Here is a 27859-nt window from a genome sequence, read left to right as displayed (position 1 = left end):
AATGTTCAGTCACCCTATGGGCTTGTGTCATGCATACATTTAGCCTTCCTTAATTAAACCATATGTACTGCTCCCCATCCCCCACCCCCAAAAAGAGAGAAAGAAATTCCTTGAATACCGCATTGCCAATATCAAACCACACCTTGATATCCTCTGGGGAAAGGGAGGTGTCAGTTGAAAAGAGAAAAGAGGTTAAAATCTAGGCATTAAAGTGTCTAAGGCTTAGATGCTGGCAATTTAAGGTATGTTTTCCTGAGGTTAATTTTGATTGTGTGCAAATTTTACCTCATATCTAACTATAGGATTTAATCACCACATAAGATGGGATACCTCCATAAATCCTTCAGAAATGTTTGTGAAATTAAATAAAGCCTTACTGAAGACTCAGCTCTTGAGAGTCATCTACCTACCTAACAGTTATTCTTGAACAGAAGGTCTTACTTTTCCCTATAAAGCAGTGCGATAGCCATCTGTATATTCATATAATTTATGTTGGCGCTTACTTGATTAAAAATGTATTCCGTGACTGCAGTTGCCAGGCGGTGTGCTGATCAGAAACACGTACCCATGGCCTCTTTTATAGTTATAAGAGGAAGACCAACCTGAAACAGTCACACAAATGATTAATTTTAATTGTGGAGGAGTGCTGGGAAAGAAAAATAAAAGATGCAATGCAAGTGTTTACAAAGGAGCTTTGAGCTTGTTTGAAGTGGTCCTTGGGCACTTAAGCAAGGCCTAAAGAATGATGTGATTAGAAATGGCTTAGCAATTTTAAAGAACACAGGGAAGGCATGTGGCCAGAACATTGGTCCCTAGAGCACATCGCCTCCTGACATACCATTCTCTTAAGTTAATGTTTTACCACTATACATAGGCCCTCCCCTTTGTTTACCCAGATTTTTTTAATTTTAAGGATGTTTTTAATAATTTAGAATCCTGTAATTTGTTGAACAGTCCTGTATTCCCTTTACTTATATTTCCTTGAGATTTTATAAAATATTTTTTACATGTCCCAAGTCTTGATTGTATCTTTTTACCTCTTGTTAAGAAATACTTATTTTTCTATTTTTATACTATATTTCATGTTTACTGTAGAAAACAAAAAAAGTAAAATTTTTCTTTATTCCTATCACTGCAACTTATAAGCACTCTAAACATTTTGATCTGTATTTTGCCAATCATATATTTTAGTTAAAATTGTTGTTGGCATAATTGTAGATTCCTGTGCAGTTGTAAGAAATAATACAGAGCCAAGCGCAGTGGCTCACGCTTGTAATCCTGACACTTTGGGAGGCCGAGGCAAGCGGATCATGAGGTCAGGAATTTGAGACCAGCCTGGCCAACATGGCGAAACCCCGTCTCTACTAAAAATACAAAAATTAGCTGGGTGTGGTGGCGGGCGCCTGTAATCCCAGCTACTTGGGAGGCTGAGGCAGAAGAATCGTTTGAACTCTGGAGGCAGAGGTTGCAGTGAGCCGAGATGGTGCCATTCCACTCTAGCCTGGGCAACAAGAGCAAGACTCCATCTCAAAAATAATAATAATAATAAATAAATTTAAACAATAAAACAGAGCGCCCATGTGCACTTTGCCTAGTTCCCCCATCCACTGCCCATAACATTTTGCAGAACTACAGTACAGTATCACAAGCATGATACTGACATTGATACAGTCTGCTCGTCTTATTCATATTTCCCCAGTTTTACTCGTATTCACGTGTGTATGCATTGTGTTTTCAATACTCTTTTACTAGTAAAGCTGTTTTTAATGTGATTCAATTCTAGGTTGTTTTGTTCTGCCCTCAAAAAGCATTCCCTCTCCTAATCACATCTCCCTCATACCCTTGTATGTTTTCTCTAAACCTGTTTTAAGAAAGCAGCTACCTATAAGAGAAATGATGAGATTGAAAACAGAATTGCCGATCTGCTTGTACTTTATCAGCCTATTGATTGTTTAGATACGGTTTAGCCAGTTTATAGTTACCCTGGGTGCTGAAAGGTATGCTGGATGATACCTAACCAACAGAGAACCATTGAATGCTGTTCAAAATGGACCGAAGCATCAGCAATGTCTGAAAAAGGCCTGACAGTAATGTACATGTCAAGTGGCCTGTAATTTAAGCAGAGTAAGTAGAAGAATAAACCTGGGGAAAGTACCAGCAACAAAGGAGGCTTTGAGCTCTTGCTCTCCATCTTAAGAGGATGTTGTTCTCAGGTGGTAATAAGCCGTTGAACTTTCTCCACTGGCTGCCTCTCTGGGGAACAAATAACCGAAAAGATATTCACCACCCTGGTTGGTACAGAGGTGGTCAGTTGATTTATACTTCCTGGTTTTCAGTGTTGCTTGAATTTTCTAAATGGAAACACAGTACCTTTATAATCAGAAAACAATCCCGAGTTTTGATTTGAGGATGTTGTAAAAAGTAAAAAAAAAAATAGACATGTGAAAAGGAAGTTGTGTTAGAATATTTGGAGTTGAGAAAGCATGAAAAGGACAGAAGAGAAGCTGGTTGTCAGGTTGCATGGGGTAGCTACAAGCACACTGACCAGGAAGTCAGCTGGAAAAAAATGTAGAAACAGGAGATAAAACGGCCAAGGGGCTATACAAGCAAACAGCAAGGACCTGAGAAGAAAAACTAGTTAGGTGTGACTGTCAGAGTCATGTGTACAGTGTGATCCTATCTGTGTAAAAACAAGCAGTAAGAATTCGCTATTTACGTTTGCGTGTGTTTGGAGAAGAGTAGGGAAGAGTAGGCACTGCCAGACTGTGAACACTGGTTAGGTTATCGTTATATCTTTGTATTATATACACTGGACATGTTATTTGTATGATATGAGAAGAAATTTTATAAATCATTAAATCTTTTGGTATTTAGGAACATTTGTGTTTTCTAATAGTTGCTTCTATACTATTATCTTTATTATATGCCCTTCATCTTCTCAGTGTTTGGCTGTTGTTGTGATTCCCTTTTGTGAGCAGTGTTGAAGTTAGCTAATATTCATTTCTTCTCCCTTCTTTCACCCTCCTCCAGAGTCTGATTTGAAGTATTCCTAGCTGCTACCTATAAAACCAATAAGCAAGATTGTTTTACTTTTCACAAACTCGTCCTGTTCTGTGCCCCTGCCTCGGACATAGCTGTGGTATAGAGTGTTGTCTCCCTTACATCCTTCTATCTTAGACCTACTAGTAAATATTAATGCTCACTCTAAGTTCTTCTCAATTCTTTTTTTTTTTTTTTGAGGCAGAGTTTCGCTCTCGTTGCCCAGACTGGAGTGCAACAGCACGATTTCGGCTCACTGCAACCTCCACCTCCCAGGTTTAAGCCACTCTCCTGCCTCAGCCTCCCGAGTAGCTGGGATTACAGGCACGTGCCACCACGCCTGGCAAATTTTGTATTTTTAGTAGAGACAGGGTTTCTCCATGTTGGTCAGGCTGGTCTTGAACTCCTGACCTCGTGATCCGCCTGCCTCAGCCTCCCAAAGTGCTGGGATTACAGGCGTGAGCCACCGTTCCTGGCCTTATTAAAAATTTTAAAAACATAAATTTAAACTTAACAGAAAAATTATGAGAGAGAAGGGGGTGGTGCCAGGCTCTTTTAAACAACCAGCTCTTACATGAACTCATAGAGTGAGAACTCATCACCATGAGGACAGCATCAAGTCGTTCATGAAGGATCTGCCCCCATGACCCAGACACCTCCTACTAGGTCCATTTCTAACATTGGGGATCACATTTCAATGTGAGATTTGGAGGGGGCAAAATTACAAACCATGTCACTCAGGGATCGGAGGAGCGAGTACCACCTATACTTTGGACTCAGGTAGAAAGGCAAAATATCCAGGAAATAAGCTGCTACCGTCCAGGGTTCAGCAGAGGTGCCCATCAGCCTGCAAGTACTCAAGAGTCCAGCCTCTAGGGAGCTAATCATCATGGTGAGCTCTTCGAGGCACAGGGAGCTGGGAAGACAGTGCTTGCCACCCCTGTCTGAATAGTGTTTGCAGCAGAGAGTTCTGTTGTGTCTTGACTGGGTCCTCCTGCCACTGGGAATGCTGTGGATTATACTAGGTCTCTTATCTGGCTTGTTTCAGGGCTCCATGTGAAAACCTTCTTGATATCCTAGCCATCCACCTGCTCAGTCCCTGGTTTGCAAGGAGGCTGTGGGGAGCCTAGATTCTGTGTCAGATAGAATGTACTACATTCCGTCTCAGGAATGTACCACATCAGAAAACAGTGCGACCTGCAGGAGAAGTAGAGGTGAAGAGGCACATTCTTCCGAGAAATGTTTCTCTCAACACCCAGCATTCCCTGGATATCAGCAGGAAATTACTCACTGCTGGAAAATGCCCCATGAGCCTTCTGTTAAGGAGGTCAAGGAGAGAACAGAGAAAGTTCTCAAAGTTGACTTGGTCACTGGTACTTTCTTATGTGGTTCTTGTTTTGTTTGCCATCATCATCATCATCATGCTATGTCTATTTTCTCAATCCAAATCCACTGCTTTCACCTTCCTTCTTTCTGACCGGTTTGGCACACTCATTCAGTAAATCCTTACGGAGGGCCCAACGTCTGCATAATTGTGCTGTGCTGATGACCAAGCTAGACCTACGAGTGTCGGCTCCTTTGAGATGTATGGGACGGCTCATCTGTCATCTCTTCTGGGAAGCCTCTCCAGGCTTGATGAAGAGTGGCAAGATGTTTAACAGTTGTACATGTGTTCCATGTTCCTTTCTAAGAGCCTAGGCAAACCAGACCCGGTCGCAGGTCATCATAGTATGGCATGATCTTCCTCTCTCCTTTCTGACCTTTTGTGTGTTGGCAAGAACCTACAGAGTGACACAAGCAGCAGGCTTCTGAGGTTGCTCTAGCCTCAGAAAGGCCGTCCTTTCTCCACCCTGGCCCTCATTGCTGAGGTTTCCTTTGAAGCAGCAGTGCCGGAACAGACTAGGGGAAGCAGCTTGGACATAGCTATATGATTTATTACCACCCATTGAGGCCAACCAAAGTCAGCAAGGAGAGGTAGCAGGTCAGTGGTGCCTGGAAGCTTCCTCTTTCCTCTGCACCAGATGTGGCTGCTCTGCAGTTACTCCTAAATTTGCTACTCTCATTTTTACTAGCCAACCTTGATGTTTTTCCCTTCTTCCTGTAGAATACACTTCCCCTTTGATCAGTACTTTCTACTCAACACTATTTGTGGCCACAGTGGGAACTCATTGAGGACCGGGACCATGACATAACTACCTGACCCATCAACACTTGGCATAACTTGAAATGCAAGGACAAAAATTGGCTGCAAGTACAACGTGGTCTTCACTCTGAAGGTGATCCTTAAAACTTGGCTTTGGCATCATATTGCCTTAATATACGTAGGGGATTGGGTAAAACCAGTTACTTTAAAAGAGTTTTACAATTCTGGCTTTCTAGCTATCTTGTCCTCTTAAACAAGAGCACAAGATGAACGTATCTTAGTGAAATTGTATATGGTTTGCTTTGAGTAACCTTGCGAAGATTGATTTTTAGCACAGTAGGAAAGGCACATTCTAATAGTGATTTTTTTTCCCCTGAGTTTATGTACTGCTGTTGCATGAAAATCTGACTAGATTTAACGTTGCTAAAGTTCTTTATTCATCCTGATTTTTGCAGGTCCTAGGGAAAGCTTTGTTTTCCTCTTAATCTAACTTAGATGTCATTTCATGAGCTTTGGAGGAAGAGTGTATAGCCAATTGTGTAATGTCTTTAAAGGATATTATCTCTGCAGTAGCTGTTTATAAGGCCTAAGTTATTCATGTAATAATAGTGACCCCAGATCTGTTTCTAGCAATATGTATATGGATTTTGGTTCCTATATAGTTTTAGTTGTGGCTTTGAGATATTGAGCAAGCCCTCTTAAGAAAGGATTTGGCATCCCTCAGCCTTCAAAAGCTTCTAAAAATTGATCATATGTTATTAGCAAAGGTTTACTGCCTGCTTCCATTGCATGGACAATTTATTTTTTATGTATTCCGTTCTAAGAAGGCAGATGACCAAAAGATCTTGCATCTGTTGCCCAAGGCTTGTGACTAGAGAGGAAAGAGATAAGAACACTTTTTAAAAATCCCATTTTACTAAATATGTTGAGGAAGTGGTAAGATATATTAATTTGTTGAGATTTTGCTATGTTTTGGCTATTATATGAAATAGATACTCTGAACATTGCTTCTTAATTAAATATATTTGATAAAATACAACTTGCTTCCCCTGGAGTTTAGAAGTCAGATAACTGCCATGGAGAGCTATGCTTTCTTTGTTTTAAAGATCTGCTTATGAACATGGTAAACAGAAACAATGTAATGTTTTCAATATTTTCTTGTATTTTACTACAAGTTCATACACAACATAAATATGGGGGAAGGGGGAAATGTTTATACCAGAGCCATCCTGCCCATTCTTTCCTTACAGAAGGACAAAGGAGCAGTATTTATTTTAACTACAAAAATACTGTTGTAGGTTTTTAAAATTCCTTATATTTTGATATCTTGTGTTCCTCTTGACCTTTAATTTGCTAAATAGTTGCAAAGAATGAAGGTAACCTGCATCATCTTCTTAAAAACCAACTCTATCTAATTACAATAGTTTGTCTATCTCTGAAAAATAGTGATGTGTTCATTCTGAAATCAGAACTACCGGATGCAGCTGCATTTTGTTACTATTTGAATTTCGGGAGAGGGAGGAGGATGCAGCCTTTTGAGCTGCTGAAATACACAGACACAAAGAAGACACCAAGCATAGCAGAACTGTGTTAAGCTGACCAAACCAGAAGAAACACCTATTCTCAGCATAGTATGAGACGTAAAGGCAATATAATGGGCATAGTTGAAAATAGTAGAAGGAAAATAAACTCTGATGGTTTAACGTTAAATGCTTTTTTAAAAAAGTGGTATTCCCATATTGAAGAAGAAGACTTTCCACTTCAGAAGCAATAAAGGAAATTGCAGAGGAAAGGGTCAATAGGTGGGAATACATAAAAATTAAAAACTACTTTTAAACTTTTTTTTTTTTTTTTTTGAGACAGAGTCTCACTCTGTCACCCAGGCTGGAGTGCAATGGCGCAATCTCAGCTCACTACAACCTCCTGAATTCAAGCAATTCTCCTGCCTCAGCCTCCCGAGTAGCTGGGATTACAGGCATGGGCCACCACTCCTGGCTAATTTTTGTATTTTTAATAGAGACAGGGTTTCACCATGTTGTCCAGGCTGGTCTCAAACTCCTGACCTCGTGATCCGCCTGCTTCAGCCTCCCAAAGTGCTGGGATTACAGGCATGAGCCACCGTGCCTGGACTAAATTGTTTCAGTATTAATTTTTTTTAAAACAAGATCTCACTGTTGCCCAGGCTGAAGTACGGTGGCCTGATCATGGCTAACTGCAGCCTTGACCTCTGGGCCTCAAGGGATCCTCCCACCTCAGCGTCCCATGTAGCTGGGACCACAGACATGTACCACCACACCCAGCTACTTGTTTTATTTTTATTTTTATAGAGATGAGGTTTCACCATGTTGCCCAGGCTGGTCTCGAACTCCCGGGCCCAAGCAATCCTCCTCCCTTGGCCTCCCAAAGTGCTGGTATTACAGGCGTAAGCCATTATACCCTGCCTGATTTTTTAAATGTGCAAACAGATAAGTTGGAAAAGTGATTTCCAACAAAGATAAAGAGTTGATGGTTTTAAAATATGTAAAGAGCTTATATGAACAAGAAAAATACTAACATTCCAAAAGATTAGAAGGCAAAGGACAGAAAGAAAGAAATCACTATGTCTGGGAAGGGACATGAAGGAGCAGGTTCCCACTGGGCCAGTCAGGCTCAAACCCACTGGGGACGTCTGAGAGACTGTGAGGGCCATGCCTGCACATTGCCATACCTGAGAAGCAAGGAGCTGGGGTATTTATCTCTTTCACACTTTGGGAGGCTGAGGTGGGTGGATCACCTGAGGTCAGGAGTTCGAGACTAACCTGGCCAACACAGTGAAACCCCATCTCTACTAAAACTAGAAATAATTAGCTGGGTGTGGTGGCACACACCTGTAATCCCAGCTACTTGGAAGGCTAAGGCATGAGAATTGATTGAGCCCAGGAGATAGAGGCTGCAGTGAGCATAAATTGCACCACTGCACTCCAGCCTGGGTGAGACTCTGTCTCAAAAAGTAATTATTTAATAAATAAAATAACATTAGATTGTTAGCAGAAGTAGCCACAGGTTTCCCCCACCTCTCTGCAAGTTGCTGAGTGTGATTCCCATCAAGAGGTACAAAGTCTTCCTTTACTTTTTATTTTATTTATTTTATTTATATTGCCTGTGTTGTCTAGGCTGGTCCCAAACTCCTGAACTCAAGTGATCCTTCTACCTCAGCCCCCCGAAGTATTGGGATTACAGGCATCAGCCACTGCACCTGGCCCAGATACATTTTCTTGAATAGGAATTTCGAGTCACCCTGAATATTGCATGACTTCGTAGTGGGGAAGACAATAGGAAACCACAGGCCGTGGACTAAAATGGGTTTTGTTTCTTGTAACGTCATGACAAGGCATAAGCCATCTCGGCATAGTAAATAGTAAGCACTCACTGAACTGATGATTTTAAATCTTTGCTGTTTATTCAGCAACATCCTAAATTAGCACTATGTTAGTGGAGTTGCATCTTCCTCATGGATTAGTCTGAAAAAGATGAGAAATCTGTGTGTAGACAGAGTTATCCTTAAAATGCTCATAATGTATGAGGCATGTGATTTTATGTGTACAGCCTGGTACCATTGTTCTTAGGCACATTTCAGTGCCAGAACTCTTAATCTCCAGGAAGAAGCAAAAAGAAAGATGCAGGTGCAGCTAGAGGTTGTGGCCTTTGAACGATTCATTCTGCCTTAATAAGAGTGGTCTGGCTGAGCTCAGTGGCTCACACCTGTAATCCCAGCACTTTGGGAGGCCAAGGCAGGCAGATCGCTTGAGCCTAGGAGTTCAAGACCAGCCCAGGCAACATAGCGAGACCCCCCCCCCACCGCCCCCATCTCTACAAAAAAAATAGAAACAATGAGCCAGGCATGGTGGAACGTAGTGCGTGGTGCCTATAGTCTCAGCTACTCAGGAGGCTGAGGTGGGAGGATCACCTGAGCTCTGGAAGTCGAGGCTTCAGTGAGCCCTTATAGTGCCACTGCACTCCAGTCTAGGTGACAGAGTGAGACAGGTCCTGTATCGAAAAGAAAGAAGAAGAAGAAAAAAAGTGATTAGATCCCTTGTGTTTGGGACACTTGTTGGCAGCGGGGATGGTAGCATTTGTGAGGGTTGCATGTAACAGCGCCTAGCTCAGACATCTGTTTGACTGTCTTCCCCCCTGAAGCGCAGTTTCTGTGAGGGCAGGACTTTTGTCTTTCTTGTTAATCTTCATATGCTTAGTGCCTGCCACATAGTTGATGCTCAGTCGATATTTGGATGAATTGAAGGGATTAATGCATTGAATCTGAACCTTGCTTTCTTAATGCATATGGGGAGTTCTTTGGAAAGCCACACAGAGGAGCTTGGTTGCCTGCTTCCTCTCTTCCCCAGATTGTCTTTTTATTGTTGTGGCTTCACTGAAGCACTCTCACTTCAAAAAATTTTAGGCATTGGTTATATTTTATTCTTTGTTCCTTCTTCATCCTTACCCCTCAGATGGTATGTAGAAAAGTACACTACATCTAGAAAGTACTTTATAAACTCATTTGGTTGATAATAATACATATGCCTTTTCCTTGGTTCTGGTAGCAGAATCTTGTGCCACTCTTGGAATACAAAAGAAATTCTTAACCAAAGCCAGTTTCATTTTGATGTTCTATTTTCCTCCCATTCACACGCCAAATTGTACACCAAAGTGTCATCCCAGTTTTGTGAGGATGGTCCTCCATACTTCAGGGTAGGAGTATCATGTGGGTTCCTGTGATACCTTTCTCCCTGGGACCATGGAGGGCAGAAGCTGGTGATTGATAGTCTGATTCCCGGTGAGGAAAGCTGTGAGCCTTCCACTTTCAGATGTCTGCCAACTACATATGTCCTTAGTCAACTGTACCACTGTCCTCCGGCAAACAGCCAGAAGCCCAGGGCCTGAAGTTCTTAAGCTGTCATTATGGAAAGCAGAAGGTAAACAAAACAGAAGTGAAAGTAGATTTAATTTTTTAGACTGTTCTCTTACAGGAATGGTTTTGTGGTTCTCAGCATTTAAAAAAAAAAGTGGTTCCAATATGTTTTATTGACATCAATTACTGTAAGTCTGATTCATTTTCTGCCTATTGATTTCTACCCAAGGTGAAATTCATGACATTTAACAGAAAACATAAGTGATTTTTTAAAAGCAGACACTATTAAGGACTGTAAAAATAAGGTTTAAAGTCAGGGACACTTGAAAAAGCAATTTTTATACCTTTGGTAACGATTCTATTCTAATTCTTTGTATAAATAATATAAACAAAGGCTCCAGAAGCTTACTATAATGAAGTTGGTGTGCTGTTTCTAAATTCTGGTTTAAGGCCCAAATTCATTTTATCTGCATTAACTTTTTTTTTCTCGAGAAAGAGTCTCGCTCTGTCACCCAGGCTAGAGTGCAATGGTGTGATCTCGGCTCACTGCAACCTCCGCCTCCCGGGTTCAAGCAATTCTCCTGCCTCAGCCTCCTGAGTAGCTGGGATTATAGGTGTGCGCCACCACGCCTGGCTAATTTTTGTATTTTTAGTAGAGACAGGGTTTCACTATGTTGGTCAGGCTGGTCTCAAACTCCTGACCTTGTGATCCGCCTGCCTCGGCCTCCCAAAGTGCTGGGATTACAGGCATGAGCCACCGCACCCAGCCACATTAAAATTTTTCAGTGGTAGACCACCATGTCAATATGTTGCTTTCACTGACAACAGTATTTTCTTAAAGATAGGATGCCCCGTTTCTAGATGAATCTCATTCTAGCTGGAAAATAATTTTTCAGTTCTGAAACTACATCAGGCCTCAGGGAATCAAAAATAGCTATTAGCCATACACATATAAAGTGGCTTTGCTTTATAAATGATTTAGGGTCACCATCAATGACAATGGTCCCTTTTTATTATATTTTTAAGAGTTTCTTAAACGGCTGCATAACCATAGAGTTTTAAAAAATTAAGGAAATGACCATGTTAATGCTCTATTAAGCTTCCAAACAGTATTGTAATTTACTTTGAAGATTTTTTTTATTCTCAACATCCTGCAGCTTGACCCTTTGCCTCCGTGTCTCAGTGCTGCTTATTTTGAGGTGTGGACTGGAGTCCGTCTATCCCCCTTGTCTCTAAACTGCTCCGTTTTGTGTTTTGTAATTCTTCATGCTGCATCCTGGGCACATTTCTGTGTAGTAGCTTTCAATTTGCTCATGCTTTGACTGGGCTTAATCTAGCGTTTATCCTATCTCTTAAGGTTTTTAAAAAAATTTTCATGATTATTCATTTTATTTCCAGGATTTCTCATTTCTTCAGTCACATCTCCTTGTTCTGGTTTTACTTTTTCCCGTTTTTATTCATAACATCTTTTTTATACATGATTCCTTCATGTATTTCTAATCTTAAGTATATTTAATTGCTTATTTGATTCTTTTTTTTTTTTTATTTTTATTGAGACAGGGTCTTACTCTGCCACCAGGCTGGAGTGCAGTGACATAGTCATCGCTCACTGCAGCCTCAACTACTTGGACTCAAGAGACCTTCCCACCTCAGCCTCCCAGGTAGCTAGGAATATAGGTGTGAGAGCCGCCACACCCAGCTAATTTGTCTTACTGTGTTGCCCAGGCTGGTCTTGAATTCCTGGGCTCATGTGATCTGCCCTTCTTGGCCTCCTGAAGTGCTGAGATTATAGGTGTGAACCACTGCACCTGGCCAAATACGTTTATTTATTTATTTGTTTATTTTAATTTGAGAGGGAGTCTCGCTCTGTCGTGTCCAGGCTATAGTGCAGTGGCACAATCTCAGCTCACTGCAACCTCTGCCTCCTGGGTTCACACGATTCTCTTGCCTCAGCCTCCTGAGTACCTGGGGTTACAGGTGCGTGCCACCACGCCTAGCTAATTTTTGTGTTTTTAGTACAGGTGGGGTTTTACCCTGTTGGCCAGGCGGGTCTTGAACTCGTGACCTCAAGTGATCCGCCCGCCTTGGCCTCCCAAAGTGCTGGGATTACAGGCATGAGCCACCACCCCTGGCCCAAGTATGTTTATTTTTAAAGTCCCCAACAAGCTATACAGTAAATTGCGTATGGAATGGATTTTTGTTCTAGTTGATTTGTTGGTTATCATTTGTAGAACTAACTAGTTATCTTCTGTGTTTGATACCTTGCTTCTAGGTCATTTTGAGTTGGGAGCCTTTTGTTGTGTTTTTATTCTCATGCTGTTTTTGAGCCTAGCTGTGCCTTTATGGTTTTCTCTAAATTTAATTGACCATTGTTTTATGTTTGGAGCAGTGGGTGTACATTAGAGTGTGAAAGCAGCCCCACCATCTCCACCAGAGGGTCTCCATGCCAGTTTCACCAAGCATTTTTCATACCCCCATTCCTGCCCTTATCCCTTGATTTGTGGGGAGTTTGTAAAGCAGTTGATTGTTTTTTTCCATGTAGTTTTCCAAGTGCACATAATTGTTCTGTTAGTGACTTGTAGCTCCATTATCTATTAACCTTGCCCCAGACCACTGTACAAGCAGACCCAATGCTTCTCCAGCTGTGGCAGGGTATCCTGCTGCCTTTTCAATGCTGACCAGTTTTGCCCCTTCCTCCCCTCAACCCCTGTCTCTCATTCAACTATCACATAGGATTCTGGTTTGCTTTTTAGTATGTGTTCTTATTCAGTACATAGTCATTTTAAAATTTAAACCAAAACAGACTTGGCTCTGATTAGCTTAATTTTAAGCCTTTTCTTTATTATTAAACAGTGTAGTTTATCTTAGCATTTAATATTAAGGGTATGATTTATTTCACATTGCTTATATGAATATACACATAAATATAAAAATATTTTCCTACGGTTTTTGTAGTAAATTATATTGTTTCATTAACTTTCATATATGAAGGATATAGCATTGCTTTTGACTTGGAAGACATTGAACCTCTGATGATTTGTATATTCCTCAGAGTATACTTTGTTACATAGAAATTTTCTCATTTATAATTAGATTTGTGATTAACAAAATTTGTTCAACATGCATTACTTTGAAGATCTGGTTTCTAAAATTTTATGCTAGCCACCCCACCCCCCTTCTATATATATCTCCCTATTCAGCGACTACTGCAAGAGTTCCAGGAAATGTACCCTGTGTTCACTTACTGCATTTTAAATCATTGCCTTTACTATACTTCTGCATTTCCCTTCAATCTAGCTCTGTCTGTACGTTTCTGAGAGCCAGTAGCTTCCCTGAAGAACCAGGTAACAACTCGAACAATCAAATTAGACAACCATTTGTAGAATGGAGGTTCCGGGAGAGCTTAGAAGATGTGATGGGTGCTAAGGGACTTTGCAGTTCCCTGAAGTTCCAGTGAGTAAAAGGTACCCTTGGAATTTTTTCTTCCTTCAGACTTTTAAAACAGAGATCACTTTCAAAAATTACTCTTTTGCTTTGAATCCATGTTTTAGTAACTATTTTGGCACTGTTTGGTCAGAAGGCTATGTGGGTCAACTGCAAATAAATCAATAAATGTGATTTCAGTAACTTCCATTTTGTAACAAGTAATTGAGAAAATAGGATTGGATCAGATATTTGCTTATACACATTCCCCTTCAGGAGCACTTCTATTCTATAAAGAATGTTGCTGTAGTGTTAAGGACACTTCAAGCTTTGGGAACCTTTAGAAGTATCCATTGATTCAGTTAACAAAATTATGTTGAGTGCCTACTCTGGGCCTGGGCCTGTGTTAGGAGGGGACACTAAGATGAGAGTCCAAAGCACTTCTTCTCAGACTCCTGGCTGCTAATGGGTTGCTGCCTCTACTTCTTCACTTAGCAGATAGCTTTAAAATGAGTAATGCATTTTACCATGGAGCCCCGTAAGAGACATTCACCCAGTTGTGGACCGAGGAGAAGAGTGTTAAACCAGATTGTGATGTTTCACTTGATGAAGTGCTTAATATAAACATGGAAATATTTCCGCAAGGATAAACTGGCTTTTATGCCTGTGTGTTTTCAGGAGAAATAGAAATCTCTAATCAAACATTGTCAGCTTTTCACCCAAGTTTGACTTTTTGCCTAATTGAATTTGGGAGGTGTCTGAATAATGGATAATGAGCTTTCCTGAATAAATATAAAAATTAATTAACTCCAGGCTCTAATTCATTCTGTTACCAGAGTTTTATAAGTATGTTACCCCTTTGTGTTCATTGGGAGATCATCTGTTACCTTCTTAAATGAGTGGGGGAGGATGGGAAATGAGGAAGAGCTATAAAAACTATTCAGGTGAAGAAGGTTTCTGCCCCGCCTTGCCCCTTTTAAAATCTCCAGCTCAGCAGATGCTTTGTTTAAACTTGATCAAGTGTTTGTGAATCTTCCTAGCCTAGCTAAATCATAACTTTGGAAGGACTTGCTTTTTTCTCTCATGACAATGGTTTACCACAGAAATGATTCAGATCACTTTGGGTGCCTGATGCCTATGTAAAATGATACAGTGAAATGGAAACCATTTACCTGTAAGCTTTGGGCACACCCAAGCCTGCTTCAGGAGCACGTGATCAGGCGTGCACTCTGGAGAGCCATACACATTTGACATCTATATGTGTGGCATTTTATTCTATCACATTTCTGAAATCTACACTAAGAGCAAGGAGGCTCTTAAAAAACCACTGAGGTGTGGACTAGGGGAAGGAGGGATCCGTAAAGAATCTGTTTGTTACCTGTTGATACTATTTCCCATTGGTAAAATTTCTAATTTAGTGTGATCCAGCCCTGAAATGCTGAGGCACACACTGAATGACTCCTGACATCTTTAGTGTTTTTGTTTAGGGGACTCTTCTGGGAATCTGTTTCATGGCAAGTTTATTATTCCCTTTTGGTTTGGCTCATCAGTTTACCCAGCAGTCATCTTGATCGGTTTTAAAGGCTTTTATTTTATTTTGTTTTCTCTGTGGAAATTTTACACATTCAGTAGATTAGAAGTAGTTATTTAATCTTTGGTTAGCATAATAAAAGATCTTCTAGGGACATTTTACGCTTGCAGTGGAAGGCTAGTTAAATGTGTTCATTAGTCATGAATCTGCTTTTTCTATAGCTGTTGGAAAGTTATCTCACCCATGATACAGTTGTAGAATACAGAAATCTTGTTTTGCTGTTATGGTACGGTAGTCTACTTGCTTTCTTCCAAGCCACTAATGTTATAGTTACCTTTAATTGTGTAGGTCCTATCACAACTCAATTTTAAGACTCAAAGCCTGACATTTTATCTTACAAAATGAAATATAAAGACTTGTACTCAGAGTATGTGTGTGTTTTCCATATACCATTCTAAAGTAGAGAAAGATGAGGGATTCGCCAGAAACTGTGATTTCTAATAAATTATCCAGAAACTGACCTCTTCTGTTACTGTCACTGTGGTTTCAGCCACAGCATCCTTTGCTGCATTGTTACCTTAGCTTCCTGACTGTATCCTTCCTTACACCGTTGATCCCTGCAATCCCATCTGCTCGTAGCAGCCAGAAGGAATCCACTTACTGCTGTGATCAGAAATCCTCAGCCAGGTACAGTGGCTCATGCCTGTAATCTCAGTACTATGGGAGGCTGAGACTGGAGAATTATTTGAGCCCAGGAGTTTGAGACCAGCCTCAAACTGGGTAATATAATGAGACCTCATCTCTAAAAAAAAAAAAAAAAAAAAAAAAATTTTTTTTAAACTAGCCAGGTATAGTGCTAATATACCTGTTCTGGGATCCAGCATGCTCTCCCTGACCTGCAGCTTCATCTCCACCACTTTGCCCCTCACTCCCACCACAATGGCTTTCTTCTCTTCCTCAGACGTGCCACACATCCTCCTACCTGGAATATTCCCCTCCAAACATTCTCATGGCTCACTCCCTCACCTTCATCAGATCTCTGTTCCAGTGTCACTTTTACTGGAAGGTCTTTTGTGACCATCCTACTTATTATAAAAAGAAATCTGCCCAACCTTCTCCTTTTATTTCCTCTACTTGATTTTTCAATTTAGTACTTATCAAGTGACATATATTTTGTCTCTCTGTCTCTCATAGAAGGTAAATTCTATAAAGGTAGGAATTTTTATGTTTGGTTCTTTGCTGTAGCTCCATTATTCAAAACAGTGCCTGACACAGTAGGCCCTTTATATTTATTGAATGTTGACACTCTGATATCTAATTTTTGTCTAGTGACTAATACGAAAACTATAGAGTGATAATAAAAGCATTGCCTTAGTAGACTGGAAAGGGATGGAGCCCTAGGATGAACTTTCTGCCTGGCGATCTTGCTGAGTTTAGGAGGCAGACTGGGGTTCAAAGGAGGCTGAAATGGCTAGGATTTGCAGAGCCAGGGTACTAAGGATGAGCAGGCTGTGACAAAGAACTCCAGAAATCTGCAAAGGGATCACCTCGAGTCTGGCTGGATACAGTATACACTTTGTAGGGTGTCTCTTCATGAGTTTGGATAAAGAACAACTGTTGGGGAATGGATAATTCCCAGCACTCATTCAAGCTTGCATCAGCCAGAGTGGAGAAAGACAGACCTCTGTAATACGTAGGATATTTGGTAGAAACATTCAACCGAAAACCGTCAGATATGCAAAAAGTAATAATAAGCAAACAATGTGATGCATAGCTAGAAGAAAAATCAGACATTAGAAACAAGCCCAGAAATGACAGATGATAAATTAGCAGATAAGGACATTAAAACAGCTATTATAAATAACTTAGTAGATTTAAAGAAAAACAACGTAATGGGGGTAATGGAAGAAAAAGAACCAAATACCATTTCTAAAGAAGAAAAATACAATATCTGAAATGAGAATTTAGCTGGATAGGATTAATATTTTAGGCACTACAGAAGAAAAAAACAGTGAGCATCTATATGAGAATATACCCAAGTGAAGTACAAAGAGGAAAAAAATGTGGATTGGGGGGTGCCTCAGTGACATATGGAACAATATTAAACAAGTCTGCCCCCAAAATACTTGAAGGAATAATGTTCAAGTTTTTTTCCAGGTTTAATGAAAACTATAAGCCTACAGATTCAAGCATTTCAACAAACCCTCAGCAAAATAAACAAAACCACAGTAGGCCTGGCACACTGTCTCATGCCTGCAATCCCAGCACTTTGGGAGCCTGAGTCAGGAGGATCGCTTGAGATCTGCTTGGGCAACATAGCCAGACCCTGTCTCTACAAAAAATAAAATGAAATAAATTAGCTGGATGTGGAGGTCCAAACCTGTAATTGTAGCTAGCCTGGAGGCTAAGAAGGGAGGATTGCCTGAGCCCAGTAGTTCAAGGCTAGAGTGAACTAGGACTGCATCACTGCACTCCAGCCTAGGCAACAGCAAGACCACATCTCTCTCTCTCTCAAAAGGCAGTGAAATAAAGACTTACTTGGGGAAAAAATAAAGGCAGAGAATTTGTTGCCAGCAGACTAGCATAAAACAAAAGGAAGTCCTTGAAACAGAAGAGAAATGATAAAAGATGGAAATTTGGATACATACAAAAGAATGAGGACTGCTAAAAGTGACATATATAGATAAATATGAAATATATTTTTATTTTAAAATTTAAAGCAAAAATAAAAATACATTATATTTATAACATATAGAAGTAAAAATGTATGATAATCGCATAAAGGATAAGTGGACAAATGCTGTTGTCATATTTTTGGTAAAATGCACTATTATTTGAAAGTAGACCGTCATGAATTCAATGCATATTGTAAACCAAATAGAACACTAAAAAATGAAAATAAAGAGATATGGCTAATGTGCCAATGGTGGAGATAAGATAGATGCAAAAAAAGAAAAGAAAAACATTCAAAAGAAGGCAGAGATAGAGGAAAAAAGGAACAAAGATCAAATGAGTCAAATAGAAAGCAACTAAACTAGCAATATGGCAGATTTAAATCTAGCTATGTCACTAGTTATGTTAAATGTAAATGTTCTAAATACCTGAATTAAAGGATGAAGATTGTCAGATTAGATTGAAAAAGCATGACCCAACTACGTGCTGTCTGTAAGAAATTAGAAAAAGAACAAATTAAATCCAAAATAATAAGAAGAAAGGAAATAGAGTAGAAGTTAGTGAAGTATAAAATAAAAAGCAAAGAAAATCAATTAAATGAAAAGCTGGTTCTTTGTAAAGATCAATAAAATTGATAAATTTCTAGCTAAACTGGCCAAGAAAAAAGAAAAGACATACAAATTAACAGTATCAGGAAGAAAAACAGAGACTTCAAAGGAGTATTATGCAAACTTTATGCTAGTAAATGCAGTAAGTTAGATGGTATGGAAAAAAATGTGAACAATACAAAGCAGATCGTGGTTGCCCTTGGTGGCAGTAGGGGGATGGGAGTGGAAGGTTGAATTGACTGGAACCAGAAGCACAAGTCAACTTTTTGGGGTGATGGAAATGTTTTGTATCTTGGTTGCATTGATAGTTAAATGGTTGTAGACATTGCTTAAAACTCACTGAACACTTAAGTGGGTATGTTTTATTATTTGTAAAATATACCTCAAAAGCAGTTTTAAAAATGTATTCAAGTACATACTTAAGATCTTTGCATTTTACTCTGAGTATACCTTAATTTTAAAATCTATTTTTTAAAAAGTATTACGCAGATACCTTTTATTTTCCCAATGTCTTTATTAAATGATATCTCCACGTTTTCCTTCTTCCCTCTCTTTTTTTTTTTATTTCTCTGTCTCTCAGGCATGCACACACACACCAAAAAAAGTACATATGCATAATCCTTTTGGCTGAATAAAATCAGTTGCAACTGTTATTGACATTTTGGCCCTTATTTGCTCCGGGTAAATATTCGTTAGCTGAGTGGTTTATCTGTAAAAGATATTTCTTACATCTTCATCCAGTCACACCAGCTGGACTGACCAGATTGTTTTTCACTTCAAGGGCAGAATTTGTACTCACTGCTGAATGCTTCCAAATGATAAGTAGAACAAAAAATTTAAGACTTAGATTTTTACTCTTTCAGGTTTTTTTTTTTTTCTGTGCTGTATAGCATTTCCCTGAAAGCTTAATCTCATCCGTAAGTGATGCAGTGGACGTGTTACTATCGGATTAATTTATTTACTCTTAGGTAGGTTTGTAATCTGTCATCATGCTGTTGTTTTTTTGTGGGGGTTTGTTTTTGGTTTTGAGACAGGGTCTCGTTCTGTTGCCCAGGCTGGAGAGGCTAGAGTGCAGTGATGTGTTTATGGGTCACTGTAGCTTCAATCTCCTGGGCTCAAGTGATCTTCCTGCCTCAACCCCTTGTGTAGATGGAAGCACAGGTGCACGCCACCACACCTGGCTAATTTTTTAAATTTATTGTAGAGACGAGGTATCATTTTTTTGCCCAAGGCTGATCTTGAACTCCTGGGCTCAAACAATCCTCCCACCTCGGCTCCCAAAGTGCTGGGATTACGGACGTGAGCCACCACTCGAGCTCCATCATTCTGTTATTAGTTGCTCTCTAGTATGAGTCAAAAACTCTTACCTGCCCTTTTATAGTTTTATAAATAAGCAGAATAGCAGAATGTGGACATTTTTAAAATCCAAATTGAATATGCACATGACTCAAGGAGTCAAATAGTACCATAATCAGTTTATGATAAAATCCAGTGGTTTGGCTGGGTGTGGTGGCTCACACTTGTAATCCCAGCACCTTGGGAGGCTGAGGCAGGTGGATCACCTGAAGTCAGGAGTTTGAGACCAGTCTGACCTACATGTTGAAACTCTTTCTCTACTAAAATACAAAATTAGCCAGGCATGGTTGTACATGCCTATAATCCCAGCTACTTGGGCAGGAGAATCGCTTGAACCCAGGAGGCAGAGGTTGCAGTGAGCTGAGATCGCACTATTTCAGAACAATTATCCCAAGATCAGTGAGTGCTGTCCAGTAGACATATAATACAACCCACATACATGACTTTACATTTTCTTGTAGCCATAGTAAAAAAGGTCAAACGAAGCAGATGAAATTAATAGCCTGGGCAACAAGAGCAAAACCCCGTCATTTAAAAAATAAAATAAAATCTGGTGGTTTGCTGTCCCCACCTCAGACCATTTCTCTGGTCTTTCTTATCAACCACCACTCCTAATCTTTGTTCTGCTGATTGATTACAGCTTGTATATATCTCCATATTTCTAAGTAAAATGTTTATCTTTTTTAAATTTGTAAATTCTTTTTATTATTTTTCAGAGACAGGGTCTTAACTCTGTCGCCCAGGCTGGAGTACAGTGGCACCATCGTAGGTCATTGTAGCCTCGAACTCCTGGGCTCAAGCAGTCTTCTCGCCTCAGCCTCTCGGGTAGCTGAGACTACTACAGGCACATACCACCATGCCCAGCTCAAAATATTTATCTTTTGATACATTAATCGAAACCATTATTAAGGTGGAGGATTTAGTTTTCTTAAACAGCCATCCCCTTTCTTTTCCTCCCCTCTGCTTCACCGCCCCCATTTTCCCAATGTTTTACCTTTTGGTTAAATCAGTACTCATTGTTTACATTATTTGCCTCTGCACATAGTCACAGATAGTATTGTACTGTACTGTGTTTCTTTTTTAAACATTATTTCTGTTGTTAATAATTGACTTTTTAATTTTTTTCCTATTTTGTTTTTTAAAGAGGTGGGGTCTTACTATATTGCCCAGGCTAGAGTTCAGTGGCTCTTCGCGGGCACGATCCCACTGCTGATCAGTAGAGGAATTTCCACCTGCTCCATTTCCAACCTGGACCAGTTCACCCCTTCTTAGGCAACCTGGTGGTCCCCCATTCCCGGGAGGTCAGCATATTGATACCAAACTTAGTGTGGACACCCGATCAGCATAACGCACGCAGCCCAGGACTCCTGGGCTCAAGCAGTCCTCCCACCTAAGCCTCCCGAGTAGCTGAGACTACAGACACTTGCCACCACACCAGGTTAATTTTTGTGTTTTTTGTAGAGGTGGGGTTTTGCCATGTTGTCCAGACTCATCTCAAACTTCTCAGCTCAAGTGAGCCTCCTGCCTCAGCTTCCCAAGTAGCTGGGATTATAGACACATGCCACCACACCCCATGATAATTGCCTTTTTAAAAAAATTTGCATAGTTTTCTTTGTAGCTTTTGCTAATCTTCCCACATCTTCTTATAGCCTTACAGAATGATTTTCCACAAGATCAGTGAGTGCTGTCCAGTAGACATGTAATACAACCCACGTACATGATTTTACCTTTTTTTGTAGCCATAGTAAAAAAGGTCAAAAGAAACAGATGAAATTAATAGTATCTTTTACTTAACCCAGTTTGTTCAAAATGTTATTTCAATAAATGGTCAATATTTAAAATACTTGAGATATTTTGCTTTTATTTATTTCTTTTGTTACTAAGTCTTCAAAATCCAATGTGTATTTTACACGTACAGAACATCTCTTTTTAGACTGGCCACATGTGGCTCCGGGTTACTGTACCGGACAGAGCAGTTTCAGTTTCAAGTTTTTCCTTGGAGACATCCTACTTGAAATTTCCATTCTCCATCTGGGTGGTTGGTCTATAGACTTGCCACTCACAACTGCATCTTGAGACTTTCTTTGCTTTTCTTCTCTATTGGATAGTCAGTTTCCTGGATTTCAGGTCTTCTCATTTTCGTCTAGTAGTTTTGTTAGGTCATGGTTGGTATGGCATGTTTGGGATAGCGTGTTCACACAGCTATCTCGTGAGTCATACTCCTCCAATCCAGCCTGCTCACTTCCTGTGTCTGTCATGTAGTTGTCACCCTGCTATCTCTCCCTCCAGTTTTTGCAGAAATTTCCTTTGTCTTCACTCTTGGTCTTCCTCTCCCACCCCCCATGTATCCTATATCTTTCTCTTTCTTGGTTTATCACTCAGGTGGAAAAGATGCTCCAGTGGATCACTGGGAAAAGGGGAGCATGGATGATAAAGGTATTGAGACCTTACATGTCAGGGAATTTTTTTTTTTTTCTTTGAGACGGAATTTTGCTCTTGTCCAGGTTGGAGTGCAGTGGCACTGTCTCGGCTTACTGCAACCTCCACCTCCTGGGTTCAAGTGATTCTCCTGCCTCAGCCTCCTGAGTAGCTGGGATTACAGGTGCCCGCCACCACGCCCAGCTAATTTTTTCTATTTTTAATACAGACGGGGTTTCACTGTGTTGGCCAGGCTGGTCTTGAACTCCTACTTCAGGCGATCCACCCACCTAGGAATGTTTTTATTGTCCCTTCTCATTTCATGACTGTTGGGCTAGGTATAGAATTCCAGAATCATTGTTCTTAGAATCTCGAAGGCATTGCTTCATTGCTGGCCAGCTTTCAGTGTTCTTGCAAAGTCTGAAGCTGTGCTAATCACCTCATCCTTTGAAAGTGAACTGTTTTTTCTTCCCAGAAACTTACAGAACATTCTCTTTGTCCACAGAATTCTGGGATTGCAATTACTGTGCCTTAGAATGGGTCTGTTTTTATCATGAGGAAGAGTACTGGATGGGTCGGGGAGGTTTTCTTGAATTACTTTTTGATGTTTTCTTTCCTTGTATTTTTTTGTTTGCCAATTTTCTATTTTTTTTTTTCTTGGTTTACTTTCTTGGGCAGGGGGATTTCTTCTACTTATATTTGATTCTTCAGTAGAGCTTGTCATTTTTGCTATCTTGTTTTTAAGTTTCAAGAGACATCTTTTGTTTTATATAACATTCTGTTCTTAATACATAGATGCAAGATCTTTTCTTTCTGAGTATATTAATATATATTTTAAATCTTTCTATTCTCTGCAGTTTGTTTCCTCCAAGGGTTTTTTTTTTTTTTTTTTTTCTGTTTTGTTATTGTTGTTATTGTTGTTTTTATGTTAGAGACTTTCCTATTATATCTGGTCATCAGTGGTATCTGCACATGGTGGAGAGTAGGGGCTTATTGGAGTATGAGAGCCTTGAGCAGGTGTAAGGAGCCTGTCAACACTGCGCTGGCCTCAGGGCCTCTAGGGAGGCTGCCAGTTGTGCACTCTAAGGATATCTTTTGGTTGTGCCTTTTGTCTGGTCAGATTATCTAGAGATGCTCTGCCTCCTACCTGGAGAAGGATCTAGCTGCCAGCGGTGTGAATGTCTCTTGGGGAAAAGGACTCGAGTTCCTGGTGTTTGGCTTGTGCATGGCCGCTTACCCCATTTTTGGTGGAGCGCTCACACCTTCCACTGTGCCAACAGTCTTGCTGCAGTTCATAGACCTTCTGGTTTACATTTTTCCAGAAAGTATGTCTTTAGATTTCTGCAGAAGTCTGAGGAGCATGGAAGGAGCTTGGGGAATGAGATGGCAATCCAGGTCTTCCCAGATGGCTCTACCTTTATCTCCTGCAGGGAATCCCACTCCTTCCTGACTGGGAGCACAGCCACAGCCTTGGGAGGAATCTGGAGTGGAAATCTCGGGCGGTCTGGCTTTCTTACTGTTCACTTGTAATTTTGCTTTCTCACAACTGCCAACCACTAATCAGCCTGATATCCAGCTTCCAGAAGTCTATTGCTGTTGTCTGCTCTCCTATTCCCACCGTAGGGGACGGGGCTGTCTTTTTTTTTTTTTTTAATTATGGTAAAATATACAAAACATAAAGTGTTCCATTTTAGCCATTTTTAGGTACACAGTTTAGTGGCAGTAAGTACATTCACGTTGTGTGTATTTGTTTTTTTAGTAATAAACAATATAAAATTTTTTTAGTAATAGAACAAATACAAATAAAAGATTGTTTAATGATTATCGTGGAATTTTAGGTGTGATCAGGAGCCATGGTGTAGTCTTCTGTTGAAACAGGGGTGATAGGATTTGTTTACCACCTCCTAGGAAAGCAGTTGGATAGTTTGTTGGCATAAAAGTACATTTTATCTATTTTTAATAATCGTAGCTTTATAGAAATTGCAGTTGGAACTCCCAGGCCTGGCATTCAAGGCTCTCTGAGATCTGGGCTACCCACCCATGTCCTCCAGCCGTCTGTCGCACCTCCTACTGCCCACTCACTGTTCCTGGCATGAGATGTGATCTCCAGCCCCCATGCCTTTGCTGTGCGGGGTGTTCCAGAGTGAATTGTCCCTCCTGTCTGTCTCTCTGCCCTCTTCCTCGTCTTTCCGTCTTCCTGCCCCACACACTGCCTCCCACCCAAGGCCTGTGCTCATTCCTCCTTGGTTTTCCCCCATGGCCTGGTACATACCTCTGAATTATCACCTTGCGTTTCCCATATTGCCCAGCTCTCTTTGATGTCTGTTTCTTTACTGAGTCTTCCTCAGTGCCTGACAGTCAGTTAAATGTCTTTATTCTTTTTTGTAGGATATCCGACACGAAGCCAGTGACTTCCCATGTAGAGTGGCCAAGCTTCCTAAGAACAAAAACCGAAATAGGTACAGAGACGTCAGTCCCTGTAAGTATCCACATGGCCGGTACCAGTCTTGCTCTTCCGTTGTTGCAGGCCCTTTTAGTCAAGACTCCTTTCGCCTTGGGGTTTAGTATAATAATAAATCAATGTAGCAGAGGTTTATGACTCGATTGTTTCCTATAGTAAAGGCATTAGAGACTTATAGTAATGGCTCATTTTTCCACCATTATAGAAGGGCTCAGGTTTCAGTTTCTGGAAAATTCATTGAAGTTCAAAGCACTTTTCTTAAGCTTTGACTGTTTTTGTGATGAATCATTTTCCTACCAGCTGAAGCAGAGTATAGCAGGCATAATAAAACCTTTTCTGGATGACTCAGCAGCAGCATCATTAAGGCATGAGCACTGTGTTCCGCTGTAATGAAGCCCCGCACAGGCATTCAGGGGTGGGCACTGTTGTCCGCTCCGCTGAATATGAAAGGCAGCTCTGCCTGGAGTCCCCACCGCCTCCACTCCCGCCAACCTCGTCATTTTTCTCCCTCTTTCCTGCTGTTAGTTCTTCCTAGGACTGTCGGTGTGCCTGCTGGCCTGGGCAGCCCTGTCCGCCTTCTGAGTGATTGGCTGTCAGTCTGCCGGTAGCTGAAAAGTAAATAACTTAACATGTTAGAATTTGCATAAAGTAAGGAAAACTGGAGTTGAATACAGGACTTGAACTGCGCCATCTCCTCTAGGCCACAGAGGCCTTTTTGACCCCCTTCCAGGTCTTTAGACATTGTCAGGCAGTGAGGGGTCCTACCTGCCAATGTCTCCATGGTAGTATGCTCTGCAAGGGATGCAGAAGATTCTCCAGTCATTCCTCCAGTGGGCACTTCCTGCAGGTCCTGTGCCCATGGCTGGGAGTGGTGGCTGTCATTGTTCTCTGCCAGACGGGTTAGCAGTGCATCCTGACCTGACTTATGTGGCGCCCAGATTCCTGGAAGGGGTCTAAAAACGGACCTAGACTTGGTGTGGAACGTGTGCCTCTTGGCCTGCCACCATGGTTCCCTGCCTGGTCTTGTGTGTCAGCTCTGCCACTTAAGAGCTGAGTGGCTTTGGGCAAGTCCTTCTCTCTCATAGGAGCGTGTGAAGATGAAGCAACATAAGCCGCTTAGCCCAGCGCCCAGTACCTCATGCAGACATAAGTGCTCAATAAATGTTGTCTGTGGTGGGGATGGTTGTCACCAACATCTGAAGTGCGCTTATAGGTCATCAGGTGACATGATCGGCGCCGACACGTGGTACTCTTGATTTAGCACGTCTCAGCTGAGGCACCTCATTGATATTTATTTAAAAACAAAAACAAAAAACCTTGGTGATTCTGCTGTGAAGTCCTGGCCGGAAACCTCCAGACTGCTGATCAGAACGCAACAGAACCATCACCGTTCACCTCTTTCACATGGTGCCAGGATACCCTGGGTCTCTAGCTTTTGCTGTAGTTGCTCTAATTAGGGAATAGTCTTGTCTTTAATATTCCTTTGCTACATTTTTTAACATTTCTTATCTAAATGGTTTTATGAATCAATTTTACAGAGAAAAAAACCAGTATTTAAAATATTCTTCTAGGGGCTGGTCCAAGTACAGTAGTGTTTACAACTATGTGATCACAACCAGTTACAGATTTCTTTGTTCCTTCTCCATCCCCACTGCTTTACTTTACTAGCCAAAAAAAAAAAAAAAATTATTTCTGGGAAACAATTCTGTAACTTTTTCACTCCCAATCTCACTCCTCTTATCTTCCTCCCCTACTCTTATCCTCCTCCCCTACTCTTATCCTCCTCCCCTCCTCCCCTACTCCTATCCTCCAGTAGAAACAGTCATTTGCTGTGAAGGTTATGGGGGAGAATGAGTCAAGGTAGAAGATCACCTGCTGCCCAGCTCACAGTGCTGCTGGTGATGACAGCAGTCCACAGTTACAGGCACTTGCTGAACGAGGGGCTCTGTATACACCTCAGCTCATTGACTCTTCCCACAACCCTCTTGTCACCTACCATTTAGCGAGTGAAAAAACCAAGGCTCTGAGGTGAGGTGTTTGCCCAGAGTCACCCAGTGCTGTTTGAACCCACTCACATAACCAACCAATACCATTACATAATTTTTGAGGTCTTTTATCTCTATGATCCACTTAAAAATTACCCAAGTATCTTTATTTGTACTAAGCCTCCATAATGAGAAACGGTGTTCCAGATGGTGGCTAGTTTTCAAAGACATCTCTCTTTGGAATCGTTCTTTAGAACAAAAAGCCCCAGACCACTTATCCCCATTCACTTCTCCTTTCCCCTTTGGACCTAGGGAGGAGGTACTATTTATGGGTGGTCACCTGAGTTTATTGTCCATTGTGCTGTGCCAGAAATAAAGGTCCCCACCTGCTCTTATTAGCTCTGCTAACAGGATAAGGAAAGTGGCCCTCAGAGAGCTACTGCTTTTGTGACAAACAAATGATACAAGAAAAAAAAAAAGTGGCTTTTTAATTTTAGTGACCTGGGGCAGAACTTCCAAATGAAAGTTTATTTCTAAAAACTAAAGGTACATTTAATATACTTTCAGTGTTAGGGTTTAAATTCTCTTTCAAATGTGTTTGTGATATGCTCTGAATTTTAAAAATTTAGAATCATTGAAGTTCATTATACTTGAACTTAAAAAAAAAGAAAACCTTGTATAAAGGTCAAGGTATGACTTCATGCTGCTGTGTACTTAGGTCATTTAATCTTCAAACCACTGGATAGAGGTCAGGTTGAAGTTCGATCTTAAATCCTACCTACTGTACCTCATTGTACCAGCAACAGCTGTAGGGACTAGGTGGAATTCATGGTGGGTTTTGTTCCCTTTTAAAGATTGAAGCCACCATGTTTTCTGCCCTCTAAAAGTTTATGTCAGCCAGGCATGGGTGGCTCACACTTGTAATCCCAGCACTTTGGGAGGCTGAGGTGGGTGGATCACTTGAGGCCAGGAGTTCAAGACCAGCCTGGCCAACATGGTGAAACCCCATCTCTACTAAAAATACAAAAAATTAGGCGAGCATGGTGGCCTGCGCCTGTAATCCCAGCTACTCGAGAGGCTGAGGCAGGAGAAACATTTGAATCCAGGAGATGGAGGCTGCAGTGAGCTGAGAACGTGCCGCTGCACTCCAGCCTGGGTGACAGAGTGAGACTCTTGACTCAAAAAAAAAAAAAAAAAGTTATGCATCGGAGAACAGATCCTTTGATGCTCTCCTCTGCCCTGGAAGGTTTTGGGGGAGAGTGATAAGTATCACAAGATATGACCTGAGAACAGATTTCCCAGATAGGCCATGATCCATGTTTTAATATGGCTTA

At 40.9% G+C, this 27859-nt stretch overlaps 1 protein-coding gene across 5 annotated transcripts in view; it reads left to right on the top strand.

The window, feature by feature from the left end:
- Nucleotides 1-27859, top strand: part of PTPN1 (protein tyrosine phosphatase non-receptor type 1) — a 71738-nt gene that overhangs the window by 23994 nt on the left and 19885 nt on the right. Inside the window, exons 1-2 of one of the 5 annotated variants that reach the window (XM_030825426.1) lie at nucleotides 4008-5315; nucleotides 24468-24558. Coding sequence is in view for 1 of the 5 variants with exons in the window: in XM_030825424.1 (XP_030681284.1) it covers nucleotides 24468-24558 (91 nt within the window). In the remaining 4 variants the exon portion in view is untranslated. Of the gene's footprint in view, nucleotides 1-4007; nucleotides 5316-13124; nucleotides 13535-18414; nucleotides 19274-24467; nucleotides 24559-27859 lie in introns of those variants that run through there. The other 4 variants (XM_030825428.1, XM_030825425.1, XM_030825427.1 and 1 more) reach the window with 4 other exon arrangements.

Source organism: Nomascus leucogenys, chromosome 13 (genome assembly GCF_006542625.1).
Source record: "Nomascus leucogenys isolate Asia chromosome 13, Asia_NLE_v1, whole genome shotgun sequence".
NCBI classification, from domain to species: Eukaryota; Metazoa; Chordata; class Mammalia; order Primates; family Hylobatidae; genus Nomascus; species Nomascus leucogenys.
The sequence above is the reverse complement of the archived record's forward strand: the minus strand, read 5'-3'. Positions and strand labels throughout refer to the sequence as shown.